At 40.0% G+C, this 25,111-nt stretch overlaps 2 protein-coding genes across 4 annotated transcripts in view; both read right to left on the minus strand.

The window, feature by feature from the left end:
• rpl28 (ribosomal protein L28) overlaps positions 1-25,111 on the minus strand; it is an 87,800-nt gene extending 62,689 nt beyond the window's left edge. Inside the window, exon 1 of the mRNA XM_055659913.1 lies at positions 25,106-25,111. Coding sequence (XP_055515888.1) covers positions 25,106-25,111 — 6 coding nt within the window. The remainder of the gene's footprint in view (positions 1-25,105) is intronic.
• The window catches only part of LOC129711899 (myomegalin-like), a 102,339-nt gene that overhangs the window by 47,928 nt on the left and 29,300 nt on the right, over positions 1-25,111 (minus strand). For 2 of the 3 annotated variants that reach the window (XM_055659903.1, XM_055659900.1), the window contains exons 10-25: positions 20,423-20,557; positions 18,003-18,122; positions 17,815-17,907; positions 17,509-17,727; positions 15,312-15,482; positions 14,142-14,258; positions 13,170-13,307; positions 11,914-12,093; positions 8,683-8,877; positions 7,125-7,316; positions 5,611-5,734; positions 3,905-4,047; positions 3,676-3,792; positions 2,538-2,666; positions 2,347-2,447; positions 1,337-1,473 (exon numbers count right to left, since the gene is read on the minus strand). In XM_055659903.1, the coding sequence (XP_055515878.1) occupies positions 1,337-1,473; positions 2,347-2,447; positions 2,538-2,666; positions 3,676-3,792; positions 3,905-4,047; positions 5,611-5,734; positions 7,125-7,316; positions 8,683-8,877; positions 11,914-12,093; positions 13,170-13,307; positions 14,142-14,258; positions 15,312-15,482; positions 17,509-17,727; positions 17,815-17,907; positions 18,003-18,122; positions 20,423-20,557 (2,311 nt within the window). The remainder of the gene's footprint in view (positions 1-1,336; positions 1,474-2,346; positions 2,448-2,537; positions 2,667-3,675; positions 3,793-3,904; positions 4,048-5,610; positions 5,735-7,124; positions 7,317-8,682; positions 8,878-11,913; positions 12,094-13,169; positions 13,308-14,141; positions 14,259-15,311; positions 15,483-17,508; positions 17,728-17,814; positions 17,908-18,002; positions 18,123-20,422; positions 20,558-25,111) is intronic. The other variant, XM_055659901.1, reaches the window with a different exon arrangement.

Here is a 25,111-nt window from a genome sequence, read left to right on the forward strand (position 1 = left end):
TAAAAATATCCACTGACTTGGCATCCACAGCCTTCTGTGGCAAAGAATTCCACAGATAAACAAGTTAAACAAGAAAACAGGAATTATCTTGGAACAAATACTCAATTTCTCAGGCTTCCTTTCTCTCCAATTTTCTTGAATGTGTTGTTCCCCCTGATATGTGGAGCTTCTTGTTTAAAATCACTGAAACAGTTTTAAGTTTAGTCCCTTAAATAACATCGTGAAACAAAGCGTTATGTGGTCTTTGAACAATCTCTTTGAACAGGTGTTTTTAACCAAATCCTTCCTATGGTTAGTGCTACTTCTGCTTTCATTAACAGAAGGGTTGCTCATGAAACAGGAATCGAGTCTATATCTTACGTAATAATAGACTTTGATTCGTTTAGGAAAAAAGTATTTGAAGAGGGTTTTTGAGATAGTGCGTTTAAAATAAAGCCCTGGTGTGTAACTTGCATTTTTGTGTGCAAGTTGTTAAGTGGTATAGAAGTGCAAACAAACTATCAATCGCCCATATCTCAGCATTTTAATACGATGCCGTAATCACTTGTTTCATTTCTGACGATTCACCATGGAAACACTAAAATAACATGAAGAACTGAGGAAGTGAATCCAGAGATACAAGATTTCAGAAACTTTGACTCATGAGTAGGAAAAAGTATGTTTTAGTTGCAAAAGTGTTGAGAAACAAAACTTGAAAAGAGTTATTAAAGGGCTAGACCACAATCTCGGCTAAATACTTACAGCATATAAAATACACTTAAACTGGTACATGGATAGGAAAGGTTTAGAGAGATATGGTCAATGGGACTAGCTTAGATGGAACATCTTAGTTGGCATGGACAAGTTGGTGCTGTATGACAAATGTACTGAAAATGGAATTCTAAAAAGTTAAAGCACTTAGCTAAAAAATAAAAAAAAGGCAGTTTCAAAAGGCATACTCCAAACTTAAAATTTGTAAAAGGCAAACTTAGATTTCCTCAAAATTTTGGAAATCCCAAATTTCCATGAACAAGGAGTTGTGACCATCACCTTAGCTAGGACCTTCATGATTTTATTAACTTTTATTAGGTCATCCTTTGCTTGAGGGAAAAGTGTCCCCGCCTATCCAGTCTCTCCTTATAACAAGCCATCCAATCCCCATAACATCTTTGTGAAGTTTTTCTGCACGCCATTGTATAACCTAAGGAGATGGGTAGAAGTAACTGACAGTGCATGTGGGCAGGGAAGGAAGCTGAATGGCCGCCTCTCTGGCACAACCTCTCAGCTTCTAAGCCCTAGAAACTGGTTTGCAGCCCACGTCAACAAATGCATTGCCATATTTCCATCAGTTTCCCACCTTTTCTTCTGGCATCCAGAATTTGCTGTTCCAAGTTCTTCTGCAGGTCTCGATAGGTTTGAATGCTTTCCTCAAGTTGCTGCCTCAGCAACTGAATGCCCGTGAGCTCCATCTGCAAGGCTTGGATTTGACTGCGACTGAACAAGAATTATAGTAAAGCAATGTCATTGGAATCAGAGCTAACAAAGCAGCTCATACAGCTACAGCTGAAGAATTCACAAAAAATAGTTTCTTTATTATAACAGGATCTATATCAACAAGTAAAATGGGCCAATAGGCAGCTGGAATTTAACTCTGAGAAGTGCAAAGTGTCATACTTTGATGTTAAACTAGGGCAGGACTTGAAGTAAATTACAGGGTCCTGAGAGAAACTTTGTGGTACAAGTATATAGCACCTGAAAGTGACGACACAGGAAGATAGGGTGAAGATGACAATTGGCACATTTGGCTTCATCAGTTTATGTATTGAGTGCAAGATTTCATATTACAACTGTACATGGCGCTGGTAAGACAATGGAGTACTTCATACAGTTCAGATCCCAAAAAGATGTCATTAAACTAGAAAGAGTGCAGAAAAGATTTACAATGACATTACCGGGACTGGAGGACATTAGTTATAATGAGAGATAGGGTCTTTTGCACCAGGAGCATAGAAGGCTGATGAGTGACTTTATAGAGACACATTAAATCATGACAGGCGTATAATTCAGTTTATTCAGCACAGGGGAGTCAAAAACCAGAGGGAATTGAAGGGAAACTTTTCCCACACAGAAGGTGGTGGGTAAGTTGAATGAGTTGCCAGAAGAAGCTGCAGCGGAGGCTACAATCAAGCGCAAGATATAAAGTTTACCCACTGGAATTTCTCATCTAAAATATATTTGATATTAAAGATTACGGCAGCAGCAGCAGTGTGAGCTTATCTGGTTGTGAAAAATATATATATTTGAAGCATCAAAGTTCTGTTTCATGTCTTAGAAAACCTATATTTGATAAATATATTAATTTCCTACCCGTCTGATTCCTTCACTGCTTTGACGAGTCTCGAGTAGAGTTGCTGCTCAGCCTTCAATGCACGAAGCAAGCTTTCCTCCGACTCCTGATCTTTGAGAATCTGGACAGATTGGAAAAGAAATGGCAATTAGCTTCCAAATGCTTCCAGCTTCATTACCAAACACAAACAAAAATGTACAGAGGCATCAACCTGCTGGTCGTCTCCTCCAATGATAGTTCTCTCCCTTGGAAGAAAGTCAGGTGTCTGGATACCATCCTGCAGCATGACCAACTGCTTGGTTCCCTTTATCTCATTGGAGTCAAATCTATGCTGAAGGTCCTGTGATAACAAAGAAATTAACTGCACCATTCCAAAAAGGGCAAACCAACACTTCAAAAGGCTCTCAGCATAACTTCAGGATGTGGGGAGTTAGATACTTTTGGAATGCACTCACTTTTGATATGAAGGAAACATGCACAACAAGTTTCTATAAACAGCAACATGAAAATAAACAGCGAGCACTCTTTTTTTGACAATACTATGGTTGGGAACCAGAATTTATGACAACTCTAGCACTACAGCAATATCTAAACTACAAGGCAGCAATGCTGATAGGTACACAGCAAGTGTGCCCTTACACTGATCATTATAAATTAAACTGAACTAACACTCTTTAATTCTGAACCAACTACTCATTTTGTAGGATAGAAGGGAAAAATGAAATGCCAAAACTGAAAAAAGAGATAATTCACTATAATTAAGGCAACCAAATAGTATCAACTCTCAATCTAAAAATATAAATAGGACTCTCCATTCAATCTCATGACTGATCTAGCAACTGCAGTAAACTTCAATTCCCTTGATATTGAATGATCTATTACCCCATCCTAAATAAACTTGACAAACGAGCATTTCAATTTTCTGTGTAAGGAGCACTAACCTTTGACAACCCAATGAGGGAAACAATTGGTTCTCTCCTAATCCCAAGCTTGTAGTTTTAGTGTATAAACGCGGGAGACCCAATTTGCTGGAATTTGGACCAAAAAAACAAACTGGTAGAGGAACTTAGAGGGACAAGTAGCTGAGTATTGATGCAGTGTCTTGACTGAAAAGGTTAACCATCCCTCTGCCTCCACAGATGCTACTTGAGTTGCCAAAATCTTTCAGCAGTTTATTTTTTGTTATAATTCTAGTATTTTTAAGAAGGTCAAAGGAACAATGCTCCCTGTATTTATCGTGTAAAGCCCCTTAAATAGTCCCAAACTTTCTGAAATCTAATTTAACCCCACTCTACCCAGTGCCTTTAATGAACAAACCCCTAAAAAATGGGAAGCTCTGAAAATCTTACTTTAATGATTTCATCCTTGACTTGCACGGCTTTGATATATTGTTCAATATTTGCAACCTGTGATTGGGCATCTTTCTCCAACTGGTGAAGAAGAGCTTGGAGTCGAATCACTTCCATCTGCAAAATTGAGATGAAAAGATAAATCCTCAGTTGTGCTTAAACCCAAATGGCAATTACAAAATTATGTGAAAAATTAGCCTGTATTTTTATTAAGCCTCAGCAAACGTACTTTTGCTTCATTTTCCTTCTTCAAGGCTGCATCCAATTCCCGAGATTTTTGGGCAAGCTCTTTCTTCAGATTGGACCTCTTCTTACGTCGGGGTACTTGTACACAAATCTCATCTTCTTCAGAATCCCGTTGAGTAAGTTCAGCTAAGATCAAAAGAACAGAAATATATTAATTAGAGAAGAATCAGAAGGGCCATCGTTTCAAATACAGAAATCATGAAGCTGCCACAAATATTATCATAGACCAGTAGGTATAAGGTATCTAGCTCCTCCTTTTGTTACTTGAATATTGAATTTTTCAGGCAAGAGTGGGTAATAAAAGGGGAGGAAACATTAAAAAAAGGTATGATTGTTTTGCTAAGGGTGTATTACGAACGTTTAAAAAAAAAAAATCAACTGGGGATAGAGGAAACAATATGTTGGCAGATTCAGAGAAATGCAATATGAATATGGTTATTGTAAGGGTGGATTTCCCTTTCACAAATATTAACTGGGATTGCATTAGCGCAGAGGAGCTGGAATTTGATGCGTGTCTGGTAGAGATGTTTTTTATCACAATATGTAGAAAGACCAACAAGGGAAGGAGCTTTACTGGGACTTATCCTGGGGAATGCAGCTGATCAAGTGGAGATCTGTCAGCAGGGGATCAATTTGGAAATAGTTACCATAACTCCATATATTTTCAATGGTAATGGGAAAGGAAAGGGACAGACTAGTAATAAATGTCTTAAACTGGGCCAAGGCCGATATCACAAACGTAACAGAGGACCTGGCAAAGATAGATTGGGAGCACCTACTTCCATATATGTCAGTGGGAACTATTCAAAGAAGAAATAGCATGTTCAAGGCCAACATGATATTGGAAGAGCAAAATCGAAAGGATTACACGTGTGGGGATCTCTGGATGTCATGGGCTGGATAAAGATTTTGCTACTGTAACCACAAGGATCGGTGCTGGGTCTCTTAGCATTGTCACTTACTTGGTTGTGGATGTAGATTAGTAAGATCATAGATGGCATGAAGATTGGAAGGTTTGTTCATTACATGGCAGGGAGACCTAGGCTGCAGAGAGTAATCAATGTATTGGTGAAATGTGCTGAAAATGTTACAGTTGGTATTTAATCCAGATAAATGTGTCAATGCATTCTGGAATTACTAATAAGGCTAGGACACACTGTAAATGGTTGGATCTTAGGGAGTATTGAGGTGCAGAGGAACCCTGGGGTAAATCCAGAGATCCTTGAAGGTAGGAAGATGAAGGTAATGTTTAGAAGGAATATTGATTACTGGTCTTTAATAGTCGGGACATTGAATACAGGTTGGGAGGTTATGCTTTATAAAATCTTATTCAGACCTCAGATGGATTACTACACATCACCACACTATGAGTAGAATGCAATATTGCTGCACACAGCGCTGAGGAGTTTTGTGGAGATGTTGCCAGGGATGAACCAGTTTAGTTATGAGGAGGGGCTGGCGAAGCTAGGTCTCGAGGGGAGATTTAGAGCGGATATGAGTGGGGCCTTCTTTACCCAGAGTGTTACGTACCTGGAATCCACTTAAGATTGGTTGAAGCTGGGTCACTGACAGCATTTGAGTGTTTATCTGAACATTTGAATTGCCTAGGCAAAGACGGCGATAGACAAAGAGGTAGGACATGGAAAGATGGCCTGTTTCCCCGTGATACAATTCTACAACTCCACCTACCATCTCTCTCGTGCAGCTGTTCCTGCAATATTTGTATCGTTTGTTTCAGTTCAAGAACATGCGAGGAATTCAATGCTTCTCGTGGGGGCGAATGTTTCTCTTTTTGCCCATGTTCCACCAGTTTCTATCAAGGAAAGACACTTGCAGTTAGTACAAAAAATAAGTTGCAGAAAATTAAACCAAATAAGTCATTCAATGACATGGCAAGTTTCCAATGGACAACTTTACCCCAGTTCCAATAAAAAGAGGGATAGAAGTAGTTTTTATTGGTTGCAGTAAACAGTTGAGACACCAAGTATCAGGAAGCAATTGTGCTCCTCACACAATACACAGTTCCACTGCCTTCAATGGAACAGATCACAATAAAAAACTGCATTGAAACTTGGTGCCCACCTACTGCCAGTGACCAATTTCACCTATGCTATTGTTGTCTGGCAATGACTTTCAGCAACCTAAAGCTCATTTTCCCTGAAACATATTTCTTCAGCATACTAAAGGGGTAGAATACAAATCAGGGATGTAATGCTGAGGCTCTAAAAGGTGCTGGTCAGACCGCATTTGGGGGTATTGTGAGCAATTTTGGACACTATATCTGAGGAAGGATGTGCTGGCTCTGGAGGGGTCCTCTGGAGGGGTCCAGAGAAGGCTTACAAGAATGATGCCAAAAATGAGAGTTAACATATGATGAGTGTTTGACAGTACTTGGTCTGTACTTGCTGGAATTTAGAAAGATGAGGGGGGACTTCATTGAAACTTACCAAATAGTGAAAGGCTTGAATATAGTGGACGTGGAGAAGATGTTTCCACTAGTGGGAGAGTCTATGACCAGAGGTCATAGCCTCAGAATTAAAGGACATTCCTTTAGGAAGGAGATGAGGAGGAATTTCTTTAGTCAGTGGGTGGTGAATCTGTGGAATTCCTTGCCACAAAAGGCTGTGGAGGCCAAGTCAATGGATATTCTTAAGGCAGAAACTGATTCTTAATTAGTAAGGGTGTCAAGTGTAATGGGGAGGCGGGGGAAATGAGGTTAGGAGGGAGCGATAGATCTGCCACGATTGAATGGCAGAGTAGACTTGAGGGTCGAATGGCTTAGTTCTGGTCCCTTCACTTATGACCTACGACCTATGATAAGGACAGAGGCCATCACAATTCCATGCAACCCTGGAGTGCTCCCGCAATAAACTGCAGAGCCATGGCTACACTGTGATTCTACTTTACCCTGACGTTTCAGAAGTGCTCGAACCTCTTCTTGCCTTTACAAAATAAATGACACATTTTGAATGACACATAAAGGCTTTTTAAAAAAAAAAAATAAGTCCCAATTTTGAAACCAAAACAACCAAATTTATTAATTGGCTTCTGACTTTAATAGAATTAATTTGATCCTGAACAAAATTAGATTGTCACACTATAGTTGCTTATCAGCGAGATCAATACTTGTTACAACACTAATGAGGGCACAAATATAAAGCATTCCAATGTGCAAGAACTTGTACAGTTTCAGCAATACCCACATGAATGATCTTGTCTTTTTCATCCGAAGCAGCTTTAAGCTGCACCATTTGTAGTGTCAGATCTTGGTTTACCATGGGGTCGTGTTTCGCCAACACTGAAGCGGGTTTCTCTTTCTCAACATTTTGACGATTTAACCCTTCAATCTCTTGACTGAGTTTAGACAAACGGCTATTAGAACACTCCGAAGCCTCCTAAAAATAAATGTATAAAATTATAAATGCTCAGTAATCAAATTCTAGGAAAACAGCAATAGGTTGCAATTTTGAAGAATATTTATTGACAACACTGCAAAAGTCAACAACTTGAAAGCTCATAAATACTTGAAAGTCATAATACTCACTGCAGTTATTGAATAGCACGCAAAGTTCTTTACTCAGAAAGCATCCAAGAGCAAATGAGATAGAAACTAAAGCAACATTTCCCTATAATCGTCTGTCATAAAGTGCACCAAGTGATGATGTATAGTTATGCATAAATAATGTCTGTAAAATCCATCACAGTCACTTACTGTTAGCTAAAATCACCCTCTCACATTCTCCTTGTATGTCTTATCGCCAGGAACTTTAATTACAAAGTACAGACAGATGTTTAGTTTAATTATCCCATGCCATAAACATCCTTCAGGTAACAAGAACAAGAATATATCACTTCCATACACTCTCACCAAATCGTTCAGTTTTTTTTACAAGGTGTTCACTTGACTTTAGGCATTTTTGACACTTGTGCTGGGGTAGATCCTACAGGAGCGGGGATGCAGACCTCTACAGGCAGGCCAAGTACAAGCTAAGAAGAGGAATAAGAGCTGCCAAGGAAAGGTACTCTGAGAAGTTGAGGAACAAGTTCTCAGCAAATGACTCTTCTTCACTGTGGAAGGGTTTGCAAGAAATCACAAGCTACAAGAGGGAAACACCCGCTCCTTGGACAATCGTCAGCTGACCAACGACCCGAACGAGTTCAACTGCAGTTTCGATAAACAGAAGCTTAACCCTGGTAACCCCAACCAACACTTCACACCTACTCACAGCTTGATTATTGTTTGAAAAGACTGGACCCTTCACCTACTCCTCCCCCAATCACCACTTCACACCAACTTAAAGCATGACTCCAGTTTGCAAAGACTGCCCCTTTCCCACGCACCTCTCTTCAATCACCACTTAACACCCACTTACACCCAGGTTTTGCCCCGGTGGTGTAAATTTTCTTGTAAGTTACGATCAAACGGCAAAAAAGGCTGATTTAGGCACTCGATCGTGAAAAAGGCATTATCTTCCTGAAATCATCAAAAAAAGGCATGAAAAGGCACTTGGCATTTATGGCAAAATCCTGGCTCTATTCATTACCTTGTTATAAAACACCTGGCAGATATAATTATCCTGCCGACAACACATGCCAAAGAACAAAATAGTTTTACAGCAACACAAAAAGTGACATCAAAAAGCACAATATTTATGAAACCACCAAAAAGCATTGATAATTAAAGGCATTATATAAAAACCCTTATAAAAGTATTCAGCAATTAAGCCTTTAATTCTATTTTACATCTTCTGAGCCACATACCCTGAGGAGCTGATCCTTGCTGTTAATTGTGTCCAAGAGTTCCTCAATCTCCTTTTCATGCTCTGAGCTCAGCTTCTTCCTCTCTGCCCAAGCGTTCTCCAGCATTTTCTCCTGTACCTTTAAACGCTGATTCAAATGTTCAGCCAGGTCCTTGGTGCCACAGTGAGACTGGCTCAGCAGCGTGTTTGTCATCTCCTGAATTTGGAAATAAAAACAAGGGGATAAAGATCAAGCCAGAACTCTATCAACTGCCCGTCTCCTTCAAATCAGAACAAATAATTAATGCAACTGTGATAGTACATTATCTTCCAATAATGAATAGCTGTTTGAAAATTATGTTTTTGCACTGCACCAAAACACTGGAGAACATTGGATTTATGCCAATTGTAGCAGCAAGTAGCACTTTTGTATCTCAAGTTCACAGGTCGTAGATACAAGTCTACATGTAGAAGCAATCTGAGTGCTAAAATCTAGGTGATACTGAGAGCGAGGTGACACTGTCAGTGCAGGGGGAAGATGATGCTGAAAATGCGGGGAGGCCCATATTGCTGGCAGAAGTGGCATTAAACCAAGACACTCCACTTTAAGAGCACACATTCACTACACTATTATTATTTCAGAGCAGGGATTTACCCCAATGGCCCGAGGAATATTGATCTCTGAATTAACATTAGTAGAATAGAATTTGTTGCATTCACAAAGTTACCAGTGAGAGGTTTATATGGACAGGCAGGTGGACATTTTCTTGAAGATGATGCATAAAGCACATTTTCAGAATTACTGAGAGATCAAAGCAGGGAAAGGCCCAATTACAAAGAAATTCTCATTTAAAAAAAGATTTACTGATAAGATCTGGTTACAGCATTTTCAAAGTAAAATGTAGCAGCATGGACAGCCAAGTTATAATTAGTCATATCATTCATTTTCATTTCATCATGCAGGCAGGACCTGCATTTTTCAACTTCCCCATTTCATGGATCTTCAATGGAATTGCACAGTTAAATGCATAGCTGGAGAGAAGATGCGAGAAGAGGACTTCACTTTCCTGGGGAAATGGGACCAGTGCAGGTTAAATGTATTTGGGAGTACAAATACATAGCTTCCTGAAAGTGGCATCCCAGGTATAAAGGTGGTAAAAGCAGCTTTTGACATGATGGCCTTCAACAGTCAGGGAAATGAATATAGAAGTTAGGACATTACACCACAGTTACTTGTACAAGATTCTGGCGAGGACGACTTTGAATATTGTATGCAGTTTCCAGCTCTAGGAAAGATACCATAAAGCTTGAGAGTGCAGAGAACATTTACGAGGATGTGCCAGGAGTTGAGGCTGTTGATGGCCTGAGCTATAGGGAGAGATTGAGAGGTTAGGACTTTATTCCTTAGAGTGCAGGAGGCTGAGGGGGTGATCTCATAGAGATGCATAAAATGATGAGGAGAATAGATGCAGGGTAAATGCAGTCTTTTTTTTCCCAAGATAGGGGATCAAGAACTATAGGACATAGGCAAAGGTAATTTTTCTGTGCTGTACAAGCCTATGACTTTCTTAACACACTTTTCAAGCCCAAAGAGCACTGCCTAAAAAGGCAGACCACAGGGAGAAAATAAAATACATTCATGGAAAAGGATATTATCTAAAATGAGTAAAAAAACAGCCAAATGGAGAAGAAAGAATTTTAAAGGACGAGTAATTATCTACTCTGGGTAAATTAATATCAAAGCATGGCAGGAAAGACTGTAACTGGAATAGATTGTCTTTGCTTTTAAAAAGAGGAGCAAATGTTGCAGGAAACATAAGAGAGGAAGTTGAAAAAAGGAAATAGGTGGTAGAGGGCATGTAAAACCCAGCAGCAAACAGAAAAGAGAAGCTACAAGTATTCCTGTCATATGAACAGGATGTGGGCTGTCAGAGCAGTGGAGCTGATGAGAAATTAGGTAAAAAGGAAAAACAATCTACTCCAAGTCAACGGCTGCGTCTGAAATGCTAAATTAGTACTTGATATTAGTTTCTTGATAATGGTGCTAAAATTTGATTCATAGGTACTAAAAAAGCCAGCTGTCCATAAAATGGATCAATCATCCGCTTCAGTTTGGATAACATTCTAGGCTGCTGAGGGGAGGAAGGAGGAAATTGTGATGAATTGCTCATAATTTTCAAAAAACGTCTTCAGTTCAGGAAGTGGTGACTAAGCACTGGAAAACTGCAGATGTTCAATCTTTGTTCGAAAAAGGCTTCAGCGATAAACTCAGTAACCACAGACTGAGGTCAGCTCAACGTCCACAGTGGTGGAAGTTCCAGAAACAGTAAAACAGGGATAAAATTAGTTGTCACTTGAAAAGGTTTGGATTGATTCGAGAAAGCCAACATGGATTTATTACAATTTGTCAATCATGAGGTTTTTTTTTTTTGAAGTAAAATAAGTTTTATGGGGAGAAATACAAATTTTGCAGTATGGGGAATTTCAAAAGGCATTTGAAAAGGTGCCATATAAAGTTTGAATTAAGTTCAAAATGGGTGCAATAAAAGAGCAGCACAGTGGCACAGCTGGTAGTGCTACAAGCTCAGAGCAAGGTTTGATCCTGACTGTCGATAAGGAGCTTGCATGCTCTCCCTGTGATTGCAAAGGTTGCCTCAGGATTCTGCAGTTTCCTCCCAGGTCCTGGTTTGTAGGTTAATTAATTGCCCTAGAGTGTAGAGAGTGGGTGCAGAAGTGGGAGAACATAGAACTAGTATGATAGATGGTCATTGTGGACTTATCGGTAGACACAAAATGCGGGAGTAACTCAGCGTGACAGGCAGCATCTCTGGAGAGAAGGAACAGGCGACATTTTGGGCCGACCCGAAACGTCGCCCATTCCTTCTCTCCAGAGAACTCAGCTGTCTGTCCTGCTGAGTTACTCCAGCATTTTGAGTCTACCTTCGATTTTAACCAGCATCTGCAGTTCTTTCTTAGTCATCGTGGACTTGGCAGGCTGAAGGACAATTCCACACTGAAATTTTTAATCGATCCAAGAGAGGCTGCAGCAGCATGGAAAGAAAATTGGGTCAGAAAAAGGAAGCAGCACAATACTGAAACTGGTTAACAGAATAGAAACAGTTCTATGCGTGCAGAAGAGAAGGCTGGGCAGTCAGGCCAGCTGGAATGCCCCGCAGTGGAGCCTTTACAGACTCAACTTGCACAATGCCCCTCTTCCATGCTCATGATCAACTTTCATTTATAGATCAATTACCTCCAAACTGTCAGCCTTTTCTTTAAGGGATTGCTGCAGCTGTAAAATAACAGCATCCTTTTCACGGAGTGCCTGCAGTTGACTGTCTTCCAGCTCTTGTTTCAATCTTTGCAAACTTTTGCACGTATTTACAAAATGTTGCAGCTCTATGTCTTTTTCTTTAATCGTACCATCCAGACTCTTCAATAAGAAGGGAAAATTCATGGATTAATCTGAGGGAGAAGCTTTATTGGTATAATTATACTTGTCATGACAAAAGAAACATGAATCTGTTTAGAAAATAGCACTCTTTTTCAACGCTGTCTCTAAACACTACAGATTTGGGAATATGAATCAAGTCAATGTAGTCATAAACTAATCAACCATTATGGTTGGAGAAAACGATGAAGGGACTGACCACAATACTGATCATCAAAACATTAAATGTCTTATCAAGGACTTAAACCATCGCTCTTAAAAAGCAGGCCTCAAAAACTAACAAACATTCCAATCCCACTTTATTCTTAAAAAAACATTATTCTTTATAAAATAAACTTTCAAATAAATGCTACAATAGTCTAAGCTGACACCCACATGTCAGATCACATAACGAGTAACTAAATACAATTTTGGAGTATATTATAGTTTTAAACCCATTTTTAACATGTTTGCCTAAAGTACGTGGATGCCCATAGTAGACGGTCTCAGCATTTCTTGAGCCTGTCCTTCATCCTTGAGTACTCACAGGGTTTAATCCTGCAAGTACATCCCAACTCAGGCGTGTCCACATCTCTGCATCAATTACAAAGCTACATAGCACAAACACAGTCCTGGTGGCGTTTCCTGTCCACGCCAACTAAGTTGCCTAACCAAGCTAGCCACTTGCCTGTGCCTAGCCCATATCTATCCAAATCTTTCCTATCCACTACCCAAGTGTTTTTTTTAAATACCATAGCTGTACCCTCTGGCAGCTTGCTCTATGTGCGCACCATCTTCTGTGGAAAAACTTGCCACTCAGGTCCTTTTAAATGTTTCTGTTGAAACCAACGTAGAGCTGTTGCCTCTCCTGACTAACATCAGATTGTTTTACATACAAATGTTAAATTTCACTAATATGAAATTTTTTATACTCGCCAAAAATGACAGCGATAAAGGTTCTTATCACAAATAATGCGTTTCAACAAAGCAGAGAAAGTTGCTTCAGGCAGCTTTGAAGCTGATGGACAAAGCAGCTTATTTGTACTGACAATATTTTCAGCCTCAGTAAAAATTCTTACATTAATTGTTTCTTCATGACTGGCAAGCAGACTCTTCAGTCGATCAAAATTGTGTTCCTTTTCTCTCAAAGCTAGATGTAGCTGTTGAATCTCGTTTTCCTTTTCATCAATAGCTGCATGTTTTTGATCAATGGCTTGCTTTAAATGGTAGAGGAATTTAAAAAAAGTTCAGTGAATGAAAAAAAGTGAATGTGAAAAAGTAATAAACTTATTCAGAAACAAAATTAAAATATTTTAGTGCAGATACTGTGATGGAACTACAGCATACTTCCAGATAGCCTCAGCACACAAGCACTTGCAGGGGTGGCACATCATCACAGGATCCCAGCAGCAAAAGAAATGTTCCTCTCCTTAAATTAGCAATGCAAGACCAATTTATACCAGATGCACCAGAATGAGATAGGGAGCGCTTGGTCTGGATGTCTCAGTAATACTTCACAGACATCCAATGAAATTTGTTTTAAATGGCAAAACCAGTCTGTTTCAATTGGAATTCAAACCATGGAAATGGATTCTTCAGCCCGACTCATCCATGACGACCAAGAAGTCCCATTTTCCCCATAGTCCTCTATAAACACCTTCTATCCATGTACCTGTTCAAAAGGTCTGTTTAGTATTGTTATATACTTTCCTCTCTTCTGTAAGTAGTTCCACATACCCACCATCCTCTGTGTGAAAAAACTGTCTCTCGGGTTCGTAATAAATCTTTCCCCCTCAACTTAAACCTATGCCCTTTGCTTCTTGAGGATCCTACCCAGGGAAAAAAAGTTACTGTGGAAAATTCACCCCATCCATTCCCCACACGATTTTATATATCCCTATAATGTTTTATACATCCCTACAAGATCATCTCACAGCATCCTGAGCACCAAGGAATATAGTATGGTATATTGCTGCAATATATTCTGATAAATATTATTTTTACGGTATCAATGTTGAATTCGCCGATATAGAATTCACTGCAGGGAATACCTCAAGAGCCCCATCTTTCTCCCTCAGACGATCACGTAGTTTAGCAATCAAAGCATCTTTTCCACCAGGACTCCGATCTCCTGTTTGTGGAACTCCTTTTAGCAGCTCTGTGTATTCCTGGTGTGGGTGGAGAGAAAGGAAGAGGGGAAAAAAGTGATCAGTACTAAGATTTTGCAACTACAAGGAAAAAAAAAGCAGCTGTACTTGCTTTTAATTATTGACCCCTGCTAGTCGCAGTGTCAATTTGTTTCCGAGGATTGCATCCAAAATGGGTCTATGTTATCTCACACTGGGGACATTCAAGTAGCAGAAGCATTGATGTGAAGGTTGTAGGATCAAATCCCCACTGACAGACTTGAATATGAAGATGGATACACTAACTAAATTTTGCACGGCTTACTTCTCTCCCATTTGAAAAATTAATGCATGTGTAAAATGTGATGTCCACGAGCAAGACAAAACCTTGGCCACATGTAAATGAGTCAATTAAGGTATTAAACTCTTTATTAGAGATAGCAACTGATGTTTATCTCAATGAATTACACACTGCAGCTTATTACAATCTTCCCCAGTTATGATTTGGTCAAAGTTAGGTGCAATGTACAATTTCATATGTGGCTTGCTGCAGTGCAACCTAGAATGAACTATTTATCAGCAGGGGAGGGTGGTGAAGCAAGTAAGAATTTTTAAAGTGGCCCAAGGGTGCAAAAGAGATTCTCAATTACACACACAATGGGGACCACAAGGCAAAAGTGTATACAAAGTTAATGGAGGCCAAATGTATATTGATACCATTTTATTTACTCATTCTTAAAATAACATTGCACATTCGGCCCCTATAACATTTTATTCATTGGTCATTCTGATCAAAATGCTAATGGTATTATCTAGTTGGCTGGATATCATTGAGCAGAATGGCAGGAATGTATTTTTCAGTTCTGCTCACATAGACAGGTATGAATCAATTCCAACAAAAGGTAAAGACTCAAGTTTACAACTTGGTAATATATTCAACTGATAGCTTAAGATGTGAAGGCCATTACTGACACATTATTCACAAGCAATTCTTCAGATTGTTTTTTTTACAAAAAGTTAATTAAACAACTTTCATGACAGTTCCAATTTTATCCAATTAGATTATTTTTTCACAGTAGCTTTGCTGCCCCACACCTGAAGTAATCTATCCTTATTGTTTAAGCCATCTGTTAACCGCTCAATAACCAGTTCCAGGCTTTGCAGCTTCTGTTTGTTCTCTGTTAGCAGAGACTGGCGCCGGTGCTCCATGGCATGATCCTTCTCCGCCAACTCAGCACCCAATTTCTGAATGTGGTTTTGAATATCCTGCAGATAGTGAGACAAACATTTTTTTTTTATTTTTTTTTTTAAACACACTTTGAGACAAAGGAAGTGTCATAACAGAAACATTTCTGAAACCTAATATTAAAATAGGGACTCTTGCACTGTGATACACAAAACTAAAACCATATGCTGTTAGCAAAAGGATGAACTTAAATGTGAAAATAGAAAATTTACATTGCTGTTCATTTAGATTCATTATAAAATTTGAAGCTAGACTACTTAGATTGTTGAATGAGAATCTTTTCTCCCTAGGCATTGAAATAAAGAGTGTTCCAATGTATAATGGAGATCAGAAAAATATTTTTATCATGTTTTGATGAATGAGAATAAGGAAAAAGTCTCACATTTTTCTGCCGCACTTTTAAGTGAGGAATGATGGTATTATGTCAGTAATCCACTCATTAATGTGCGTCTTTGGAAGTTATTTAAATATGAACATTATCCAAGTGCTTACAAGGAGAAAATTTGTTCAAAGCTTTAATGCATAGTTTAAAAAGGACACAAAATGCAGGAGTAACTCAGTGGATTAGGTAGCATCTCTGGAAGATACGGATAGGCGACGTTTTGGGTTGCAACCCTTCTTCAGTCCAATTGTAGTTGGGATGGGGTAGTGGGGAGAAAGCGGTCTTGTAAATGATAGGTGGATACAGGTGAGGGGGGCTTTATTATTGTATTCCTTTTCAGGTTAAAAATTGTGAGTTTGTTTGTCCTTACTCATCTATTGTTTTGTCCTGGATATTGCAGAAGTGTTGAACACACATGGGCAGAATCAACGAGACTTTCAGGAAACCCTAGCATTAAAGGAGATAGCGAAGCAGATGTACCTCGGTGACTGCCAATCACCCCCCCCCCCCCCCCCCCGACACTCCTCCCACAGGAAAAACACTATGACTGTATGCATGCAAATAGAATACGATTTCAATAAATAAATCTATGTCGCTCTTCCAGGGAGATGCTAATTACATTTCATTGTCTCTGTACTGTACACTGACAATGTCAATTAAAGTTGAATCTGAATCTTGAATCTGAATGTTGAGAAAAAGACTGAAATATCGTGAATTTAGTGCTACCTTAAAAAGAATTAATGGATTTTTTTTTTTAAATTACAAAAAAGATTCACAGCCAAGGCTCACAAATTGAATGAGACTCTGGTATCTTAAAGATTTCAGGAGAGGAGATTTGGAAAATTAGGTACGACGAGTCCCTAAGCAAGAATAATCACTGGGAACATTTCCAACTTATTTTCCTCATATCCTGGCTAATATTTTAATCGTCTTTTGGAAGTACCATCCAGGCACATATCCTGCACAAGCTGATGTGTGCAAGTTCAAGACTTGTAGAATGACTGTGTAAATTATATACAACTTGTTTTTGTGTTTTGTCAGAGCCCACGTGCCTGTGATGCTGCTGCAAGCAAGATATTCCACCATCCTTGTGCATATGACAATAAGATCTACTTAATTTGAAATTATCTATCACCTTTCCCTACATGACAGAAAAGCTTGCTGGATATTCCAAGTGTGTGAATGGCATGGAGGAGGTGCAATTCTCTCCTCAAAATCTTTTAGTTTTTATGGCAACTTGTAAAGTTTCATTTGAATTTAGATGAAGCTAAAACATTACAAAGTAATATAAATTGAAATATGAAGATGCAGCAAAGTAGGTAAGTCTAGTTAATGTAAAAAGGTAACGCAGCTCATTACGTGAATTGAGTTTGATATACACATTACTTCAGATAATTTGGGGAACCATTAGAAATTATTTGAAATAATATTCACTTTGCAGGATACATATCCAATTGGAATTTTTTTTAAACCCTCAATAACAAAAACCATCTGACAAAGCAGCTGGCTATATTCATACAACAAGGACAGGATTTCAAAATAATTATTTGGTACATGACACACTTGGGGACTTTGGAAAACCCCCAGAAAATATGGGGATTCTCATTACATTTGTTATGGCGACAGTGAAAAATAACTTAAAATGCTCCAGAATGGACACCAACATTAATGGTCTTGTCACTCTTTCTTTTCTGTAGCTGTAGTTCTTCCACCTCCTCTTCCAGTTTAACCTTTGTCTCAGTCAGATCTTTCAGCTCCTGCTCTCGACGGCTCAATGCTCTTTGCAACTTCTGGACCTCCATTGTTTTTCCATTGCGATCGGCATGGAGCTCTGCGAGCTCAGTCTCTTTCGCAGTCATGAGGTTTTGATATTCTTCTGCTCCCTAAAGACCAAAAATTCACAACATTAAATTGTTCTTAAACTAAAAAATAGGATCACCTGAACAGACTTAAATAGGGTTGCCACTTACCTGAAATTTCTGCAGCTGTGCTTTATGTATTGAGTCTCTTGCTTTAGCCAGTGCATTATCTCGCTCTTCAATTTCTTGGTAAAGCTCCTTGATCTGATTTTAAACAGTGCAAATAAAGCAAAATATTTAAAATATAGTTAGCAAACCCAGACTACAGCATAAATTATTCACAGTAGAGTAACCCAGACCTCTTTATCCTTAGTCTTCAGAGCCAAAGTCAGTCCTTGAATGGTTTTATCTCGTTTCAAACTATTCTGCTTCTCTGCAGCCAGCTCATTGACCTTTTCATTAGCCTGTCCTTGAAGAGCCTAAAAAAATAAATAATAATTAACAGGAAACCAACATTAATCTGATGAAAATTGGATTAGGATCTACCAGCTTTCCTCTCAGAAATTAATATTTATTTAGATTTTCAAAGTGAATTTCTGCATAATCAAAAATTCTTCTGACATAGACGGAGAAATTCTTAGGGTGGCACAGGCGGGCAGCTAGTAGAGCTGCTGCTTCATAGTGCCACAGGATTTGATCTGGATCTCTGGTGCCATCTGTGTGGACTTTGCACATTCCCCCTGTGACTGCATAGTTTTCCTCCAGTTTCCCCCCACATTCCAAAGTGTGTGAGCTTCTACGTGAATTGCCTCAAAATTGTCCTCCGTGTGCATGGAGTGAATGCAAAAGTGGGAATAACATAGCACTAGTGCAAGCAGGTTGAGTGGACTCGGGGTGTGAGGAGCTTGCTTCCATCCTGTATCTTTGAATAAAAAAACAAAAGCACGTTTAAAACCAAAACATTTTTGCATCCTTTTGAATTGGTGAATTGATCATGGGGAACAAGGACTTGGCAGACCAATTGAATAACTACTTTGGTTCTGTCTTCACTAAGGAAGACATAAATAATCTGCCAGAAATAACAGGGGACCGGGGGTCAAATGAGATGGAGGAACCGAGTGAAATCCAGGTTAGCCGGGAAGTGGTGTTAGGTAAATTGAATGGATTAAAGGCCGATAAATCCCCATAGGCTGCATATAGGCCAGAGTACTTAAGGAAGTAGCCCCAGAAATAGTGGATGCATTAGTGATAATTTTTTAAAACTCTTTAGATTCTGGAGTAGTTCCTGAGGATTGGAGGGTAGCTAATGTAACCCCACTTTTTAAAAAGGGGAGAGAGAGAGAAAACGGGGAATTACAGACCAGTTAATCTAACATCGGTAGTGGGGAAACTACTAGAGTCAGTTATTAAAGATGGGATAGCAGCACATTCGGAAAGTGGTGAAATCATTAGACAAAGTCAGCATGGATTTATGAAAGGTAAATCATGTCTGACAAATCTTAAATAATTTTTCGAGGATGTAACTAGTAGAGTGGATAAGGGAGAACCAGTGGATGTGTTATATCTGGACTTTCAGAAGGCTTTCGACAAGGTTCCACATAAGAGATTAGTATACAAACTTAAAGCACACGGTATTGGGCGTTCAGTATTGATGTGGATAGAGAACTGGCTGGCAGACAGGAAACAAAGAGTAGGAGTAAACGGGTCCTTTTCACAATGGCAGGCAGTGACTAGTGGGGTACTGCAAGGCTCAGTGCTGGGACCCCAGCTATTTACGACATATATTAATGATTTGGACGAGGGAATTGAATGCAACATCTCCAAGTTTGCGGATGGCACGAAGCGGGGGGGCAGTGTTAGCTGTGAGGAGGATGCTAGGAGGCTGCAAGGTGACTTGGATAGGCTGGGTGAGTGGGCAAATGCATGGCAGATGCAGTATAATGTGGATAAATGTGAGGTTATCCACTTTGGTGGCAAAAACAGGAAAGTAGACTATTATCTGAATGGTGGCCGATTAGGAAAAGGGGAGATGCAACGAGACCTGGGTGTCATGGTACACCAGTCATTAAAAGTAGGCGTGCAGGTGCAGCAGGCAGTGAAGAAGGCGAATGGTATGTTAGCATTCGTAGCAAAAGGATTTGAGTATAGGAGCAGGGAGGTTCTACTACAGTTGTACAGGGTCTTGGTGAGACCACGCCTGGAGTATTGTGTACAGTTTTGGTCTCCTAATCTGAGGAAAGACATTCTTGCCATAGAGGGAGTACAGAGAAGGTTCACCAGACTGATTCCTGGGATGTCAGGACTTTCATATGAAGAAAGACTGGATAGACTCTGTTTGTACGCGCTAGAATTTAGAAGATTGAGGGGGGGAATTTATAGAAACTTACAAAATTCTTAAGGGGTTGGACAGGCTAGATGCAGGAAGATTGTTCCCGATGTTGGGGAAGTCCAGAACAAGGGGTCACAGTTTAAGGATAAGGGGGAAATCTTTTAGGACCGAGATGAGGAAAACATTTTTCACACAGAGAGTGATGAATTTCTGGAATTCTCTGCCACAGAAGGTAGTTGAGGCCAGTTCGTTGGCAATATTTAAGAGGGAGTTAGATGTGGCCCTTGTGGCTAAAGGGATCAGGGGGTATGGAGAGATGGCAGGTACAGGATACTGCGTTGGATGATCAGCCATGATCATATTGAATGGCGGTGCAGGCTCGAAGGGCCGAATGGCCTACTCCCGCACCTATTTTCTATGTTTCTATGAAACAAATAAATGAATTTGTACCTCATTTGCAGCATCTGCTTCCTTTAGCTTTCCTTGTAAAGTACCATTTGCAATTTCAGCAACTGCAAGGTCAGCTTTGAACTGCCTGGCTTCCACCTCTAACTGTCCCAGCCGCCTCTGTTTCTCAACCAGGTTCTGCAAGAGTTCACAAAAAAAAATGGTGGATTTGTCAGATTGGACCACAGTAGAAATAGATCAACTCAAATGGCAGAAGTCCAGAAGTTAAATTATGTATTATCTCTCCTGCATTGTTGCTCCAGGGTTTTTTTTTGTCATGTCTTTGTGGGTTTTTTGTATCGTCGCTTGAGATTCTTTCAAGAATATTTCCATTGTCAAGATACAATTGGATTTCACTCAGCTTTGAAAAATTGCACTGATATTTTACAAGTGCGCTTCTCTGGAATAATTTATGCAAGATGCTTATGGGATTAAAGATTGTATGTATATGGTCGTGATTTGCATACTGTGATGAGCCTTTACAGAATTCTCAATGTATTTATTAATGGACCATTAGTCAGACTGCACCCAGAAAGAAAATTAAAGGGAAAGTGCTAATATACAGAGCAAGGCAAAGTCAAATTAAATACAGCTGATGCAGCAACAGGTGGGAGGAGAGTGGAGAAATATTGGGAAGGTTTCCATACAGAAGCATGGAGCCAAGATAAGAGATATGTTAATGAAAACCGGAAAACAAAGCAGCAGAGAGACTATAGGAAAGGGAGGGCACAAGTGGAGATTGTGAACATCCAAGAACAATGAAAGTCTTAAATAGAAAATGATGGATGTTGCAATCAGAAACAAAGACACAGCCTTAAGCTCTTGAAGCTAGAAACTGAGGGTTAAGTGAAGGACCAACCCTCAAAAATTTAAAAAGTGCTATCTTGCTGATGGGATTGAACTACAGGTCTCCCAGTAAGCCCTGCAAGAACAAGAAACAGATACATAGATAAATTATGGAAAGATGCAAAACTAACAGGGTTGTTGTAGTGGGGAAATTTCAATCTAATCAGTATTGACTTAGACAGGGCAGAATTTGATGGATGCATAAAAGGGTTTCTTGAAACATTGTGCCAGAACTACAACATGGAAACAGGCTCTTCAACTTGATGCCAACCAAATTAGAATTCTGGGCAAGTCCCACATCCTTCTAAACCCTTCGTAAGCACACGTCCGTCCAACTAGCAGATAGTCCAATTAGGGCGAGCCATACTGGACCTTGTTTTGGGAAATAAGCCTGGCCAGGCAATCCAACTTTCAGTAGGAAAGCATTTAAGGAAGAACGCTCACAACTCCTTACATTTTAAGATAGTTAGGATGAATAAGGATAATTCTGGACCTCAGGGGAAAATGCTAACTAGAAAGAGTAGATTAGGAGCAGTTGTTAGTGGTCAAATCGACTTGTGACATGTGGGAGTTATCTAAAGATCTGTTTATCAGAATTCAAGACAGTGTGTACCAGGTTCGAGGGGGAGAAAAAATGAAGGGAGATGGTACAAGGTTGAAAAGGAACCTTGAATGAAGGTTTAGGAAGTTACAAATGCCCCTTAATGAAAAACAAAAGCAAGAAAGCAAACAAGGTTTAGGATGTCCAAAAGAAATCAGTCGTTCAGAAAATCCAAAGGCAATACAACTAAAGCAAAAAGAATTAGTTAGGAAGGAGGGGGATAGGATAGTTCAATGGTTCCATGTCATGTGTACCTAAGTACAGTGAAAAAATCCAAAGGCATTAGGCACAATCATATAAGTGCAACGTGTAAGATAGTAGAAGAGGGTCAGTCCACAAGAGGACATTTTAGGCACCATCCTGTACTCAATAGTTTAACTTAGCCATAAACCCCAATTGTACTGGCAGCAGCACTAGGTTGTTGAGATAAAGGAGGAAATTTATGACTGGAGTCAGAGAAAAGAGGCGAGGTAATAAACAAATACTTTGCAGCAGTATTCACCAAGGGCACAGAGGTTAGCAAGATCAGTGTAGGGCAGGAGTCGGCAACCTATGTCCCCGGGTCGAATGCGGCCCGGCCCGTAAACCAAAATCATCTGGCCCGCAGGCGTATTTTTTTTTCTGTAATCATCCGGCCTGCAGACTTCCTTCATCTCAGGTGCCTCCCGGGACGGAGGCCATGGCGCCCAGGCACGGTGACGCAAGGACGCGTCAAGCACAGAGTTCTCGCTGTACTGCAAACTGCGCAAAGCCGCCTGCACGGTCGCGTACCTTCTGTGTCTGGGCTTCACTGTCGGGATCGGGGTTGTCAATAAGCCAGGGACGAGCGAGTATGAGTATTTGAGCCTTCAGGACAGAGCCAAGGCAATGGTCCGTAGGTACTCCATGTTCGTGAGCACCCGTAACAGGGGGCCAGTGCTCCAGGTGGCAGCCTCGAAGGGGCGCGATCTATGTGAACATGTGATTTGATCCCTGCCATCCATGGGGGGGGGGGGGGGGGGGGATCCATGTGTACACGTGATAGATGTGGTCTGCCGTCTGCTCACAGACATGCATCCTAGCCCCTATGCAGAACAAGGTTGCTGACCTCTGGTGTGCAGTATATTAATAATTATGGGCATGTTGAGATCAATGGGGAGTTTGAGTCATGTCTACAGGAGAACATTAAGATGCAAGTCCCCCAGGTCACTTTAGGATCAATCCCAGGTTGAGAGGTGCAACAATAGACAATAGGTGCAGGAGTAGGCCAGTCGGCACTTCGAGCCAGCACCACCATTCAATGTGATCATGGCTGATCATCCCCAATCAGTACCCCATTCCTGCCTTTTCCCCCATAACCCTTGACTCCACTATTTTTAAGAGCCCTATCTAGCTCTCTCTTGAAAGCATCCAGATAATTTCACACTCACCACTCTCTGTGAGAAAAAACAGAATATTACTGGGGCCTTGATGGATAACTGCATTTTCTCTAGCTGCAGGAGAGGTCCCAAACGAATGGAAAGTGGTAAAAGTTGTTACTTTATTTAAGAAGGCCAACATGGAAAATCTAGGGAGTTGTCCTTAGGTATACTTCAGTGGTAGGGAAGGTATTGGAGAAGATTCTTCCGGGTATGATTTACTCACATATGGAAAAGCAGGGATAGACAGCATTGCTATGTTCATGGCAGGTTGTACCATACTAACTTGACTGAATTTTTATTTTAAGATGGTGACCATGATTGATGAAGGTAGGGTGGTGGATGTTGTCTACATGGACTTTAGTAGAACAATTGATATCCCTCGTGGCCGGCTGATCCAGAAAATCAAAATGCATAGGATTCACAGTATCTCAGTAGACTGGACTCAAGATTGTCTTGTTCAGTGATGATAGTTATTTTGACTGGAGGTTTGCAACCAGTGCAGTTCCACAGGTATCAGTGCTGGTTCCTCTGTTTGTGATATGAATGAAGGATATTTTCAGACGTGTACTTTGACAGATTAGTAAGTTTACAAATTATGCAAAATAATTGGTGGAGTGTGTATAGTGAAAGTGGTTGTCAAAGGATACTGATATAGATCAGTTGAAAATATGGATAGAGAAATGGCAGGTGGAGTATAATCTGGGCGGGTGTTACACTTTGGGAGTTCAAATGCATGGTGAAAGTGTATAGTAAATGGCAGAGCTTAACAGCATTGATGTACAGAACAAGCCCGCTTCTCTGAAAGTGGCAAACAGATAGAAAGAGTGGTATACAGCATGCTTACCTTAATTGATTGGGGCATTGAATTCCAGTATCAAGAAGTTATGTTGCAGGTATATAAATAAACATTTTAAAGGTTCCAGTTAGGCCACATTTGCAGTATTTGTGTAGTTTTGCTCACTGCATTACATGGAGGATGAGTAAGGTTTGGAGAGTGTTACCAGGATGGTGCCTGGAATTAGTGTATTTGCTATAATTCAAGTTAGAAAAACTGAATTGTTTTCTTTGGAAATTTGGAGACCTAGGAGAGACTTGATAGAACAATATAACATTGAGGCACAAATATCATATACAGAAACTTTTTTCTCAGGATAGAAATATCATATACTAGAAGCCATAGCTTTAAGGTGAGGGGACATTTAAAAAAGATTGTTTCTTTTTTAAATATAGAGCGTTGGATGCCTGGATCATGTTTGTGTTGGTGGTGGAGACAGGCACAATGGCATTTAGAGGGATTTAGAACATGAGGGGAATAGAGGGATATGGATCATGTGCAGGTTTGGTTAATCTGGCATCATGAGTGGCACACACACGGTGTGTTGAAGGGCCTGTTCTTATGCTAGATTATTCAGCAATTTAAAAGGGCAACAATGTTGCAAAGAAAAACCAATGACCAGACACCAAACTCTAGTATTTTCATTGTTGGCCAAGGTAAAACAAGAACTAGACCAGACATATTTACATATGTTGCTGTAGATATTAAAAAAAAAGAAAGATTCACTCTTCTCCAGATATTTAATTTACCCCAAAGGTCCAAAAGACAGGCTGGTAGGTTAGTTGGCTCCTACAAATCACCTTAGCCTGGGTTAAATGGCAAAAAAGATAATCAAAAGAAGGTGGATGTGCTTGAATAAATAAATTGCAGGGGTACAGGGAAAAAGAGGTGGAGACTAAATTGATTATATTTCGTATTTGCTTATGAGATGGGAGGTTTCAGTCTATGACTGCTCACACGGTACTCCCAACCTGTCCCTGCTAATTTTCCCTGCAATATATCCTCCCCAT

Source organism: Leucoraja erinacea, chromosome 31, assembly GCF_028641065.1.
Source record: "Leucoraja erinacea ecotype New England chromosome 31, Leri_hhj_1, whole genome shotgun sequence".
NCBI classification, from domain to species: domain Eukaryota; kingdom Metazoa; phylum Chordata; class Chondrichthyes; order Rajiformes; family Rajidae; genus Leucoraja; species Leucoraja erinaceus.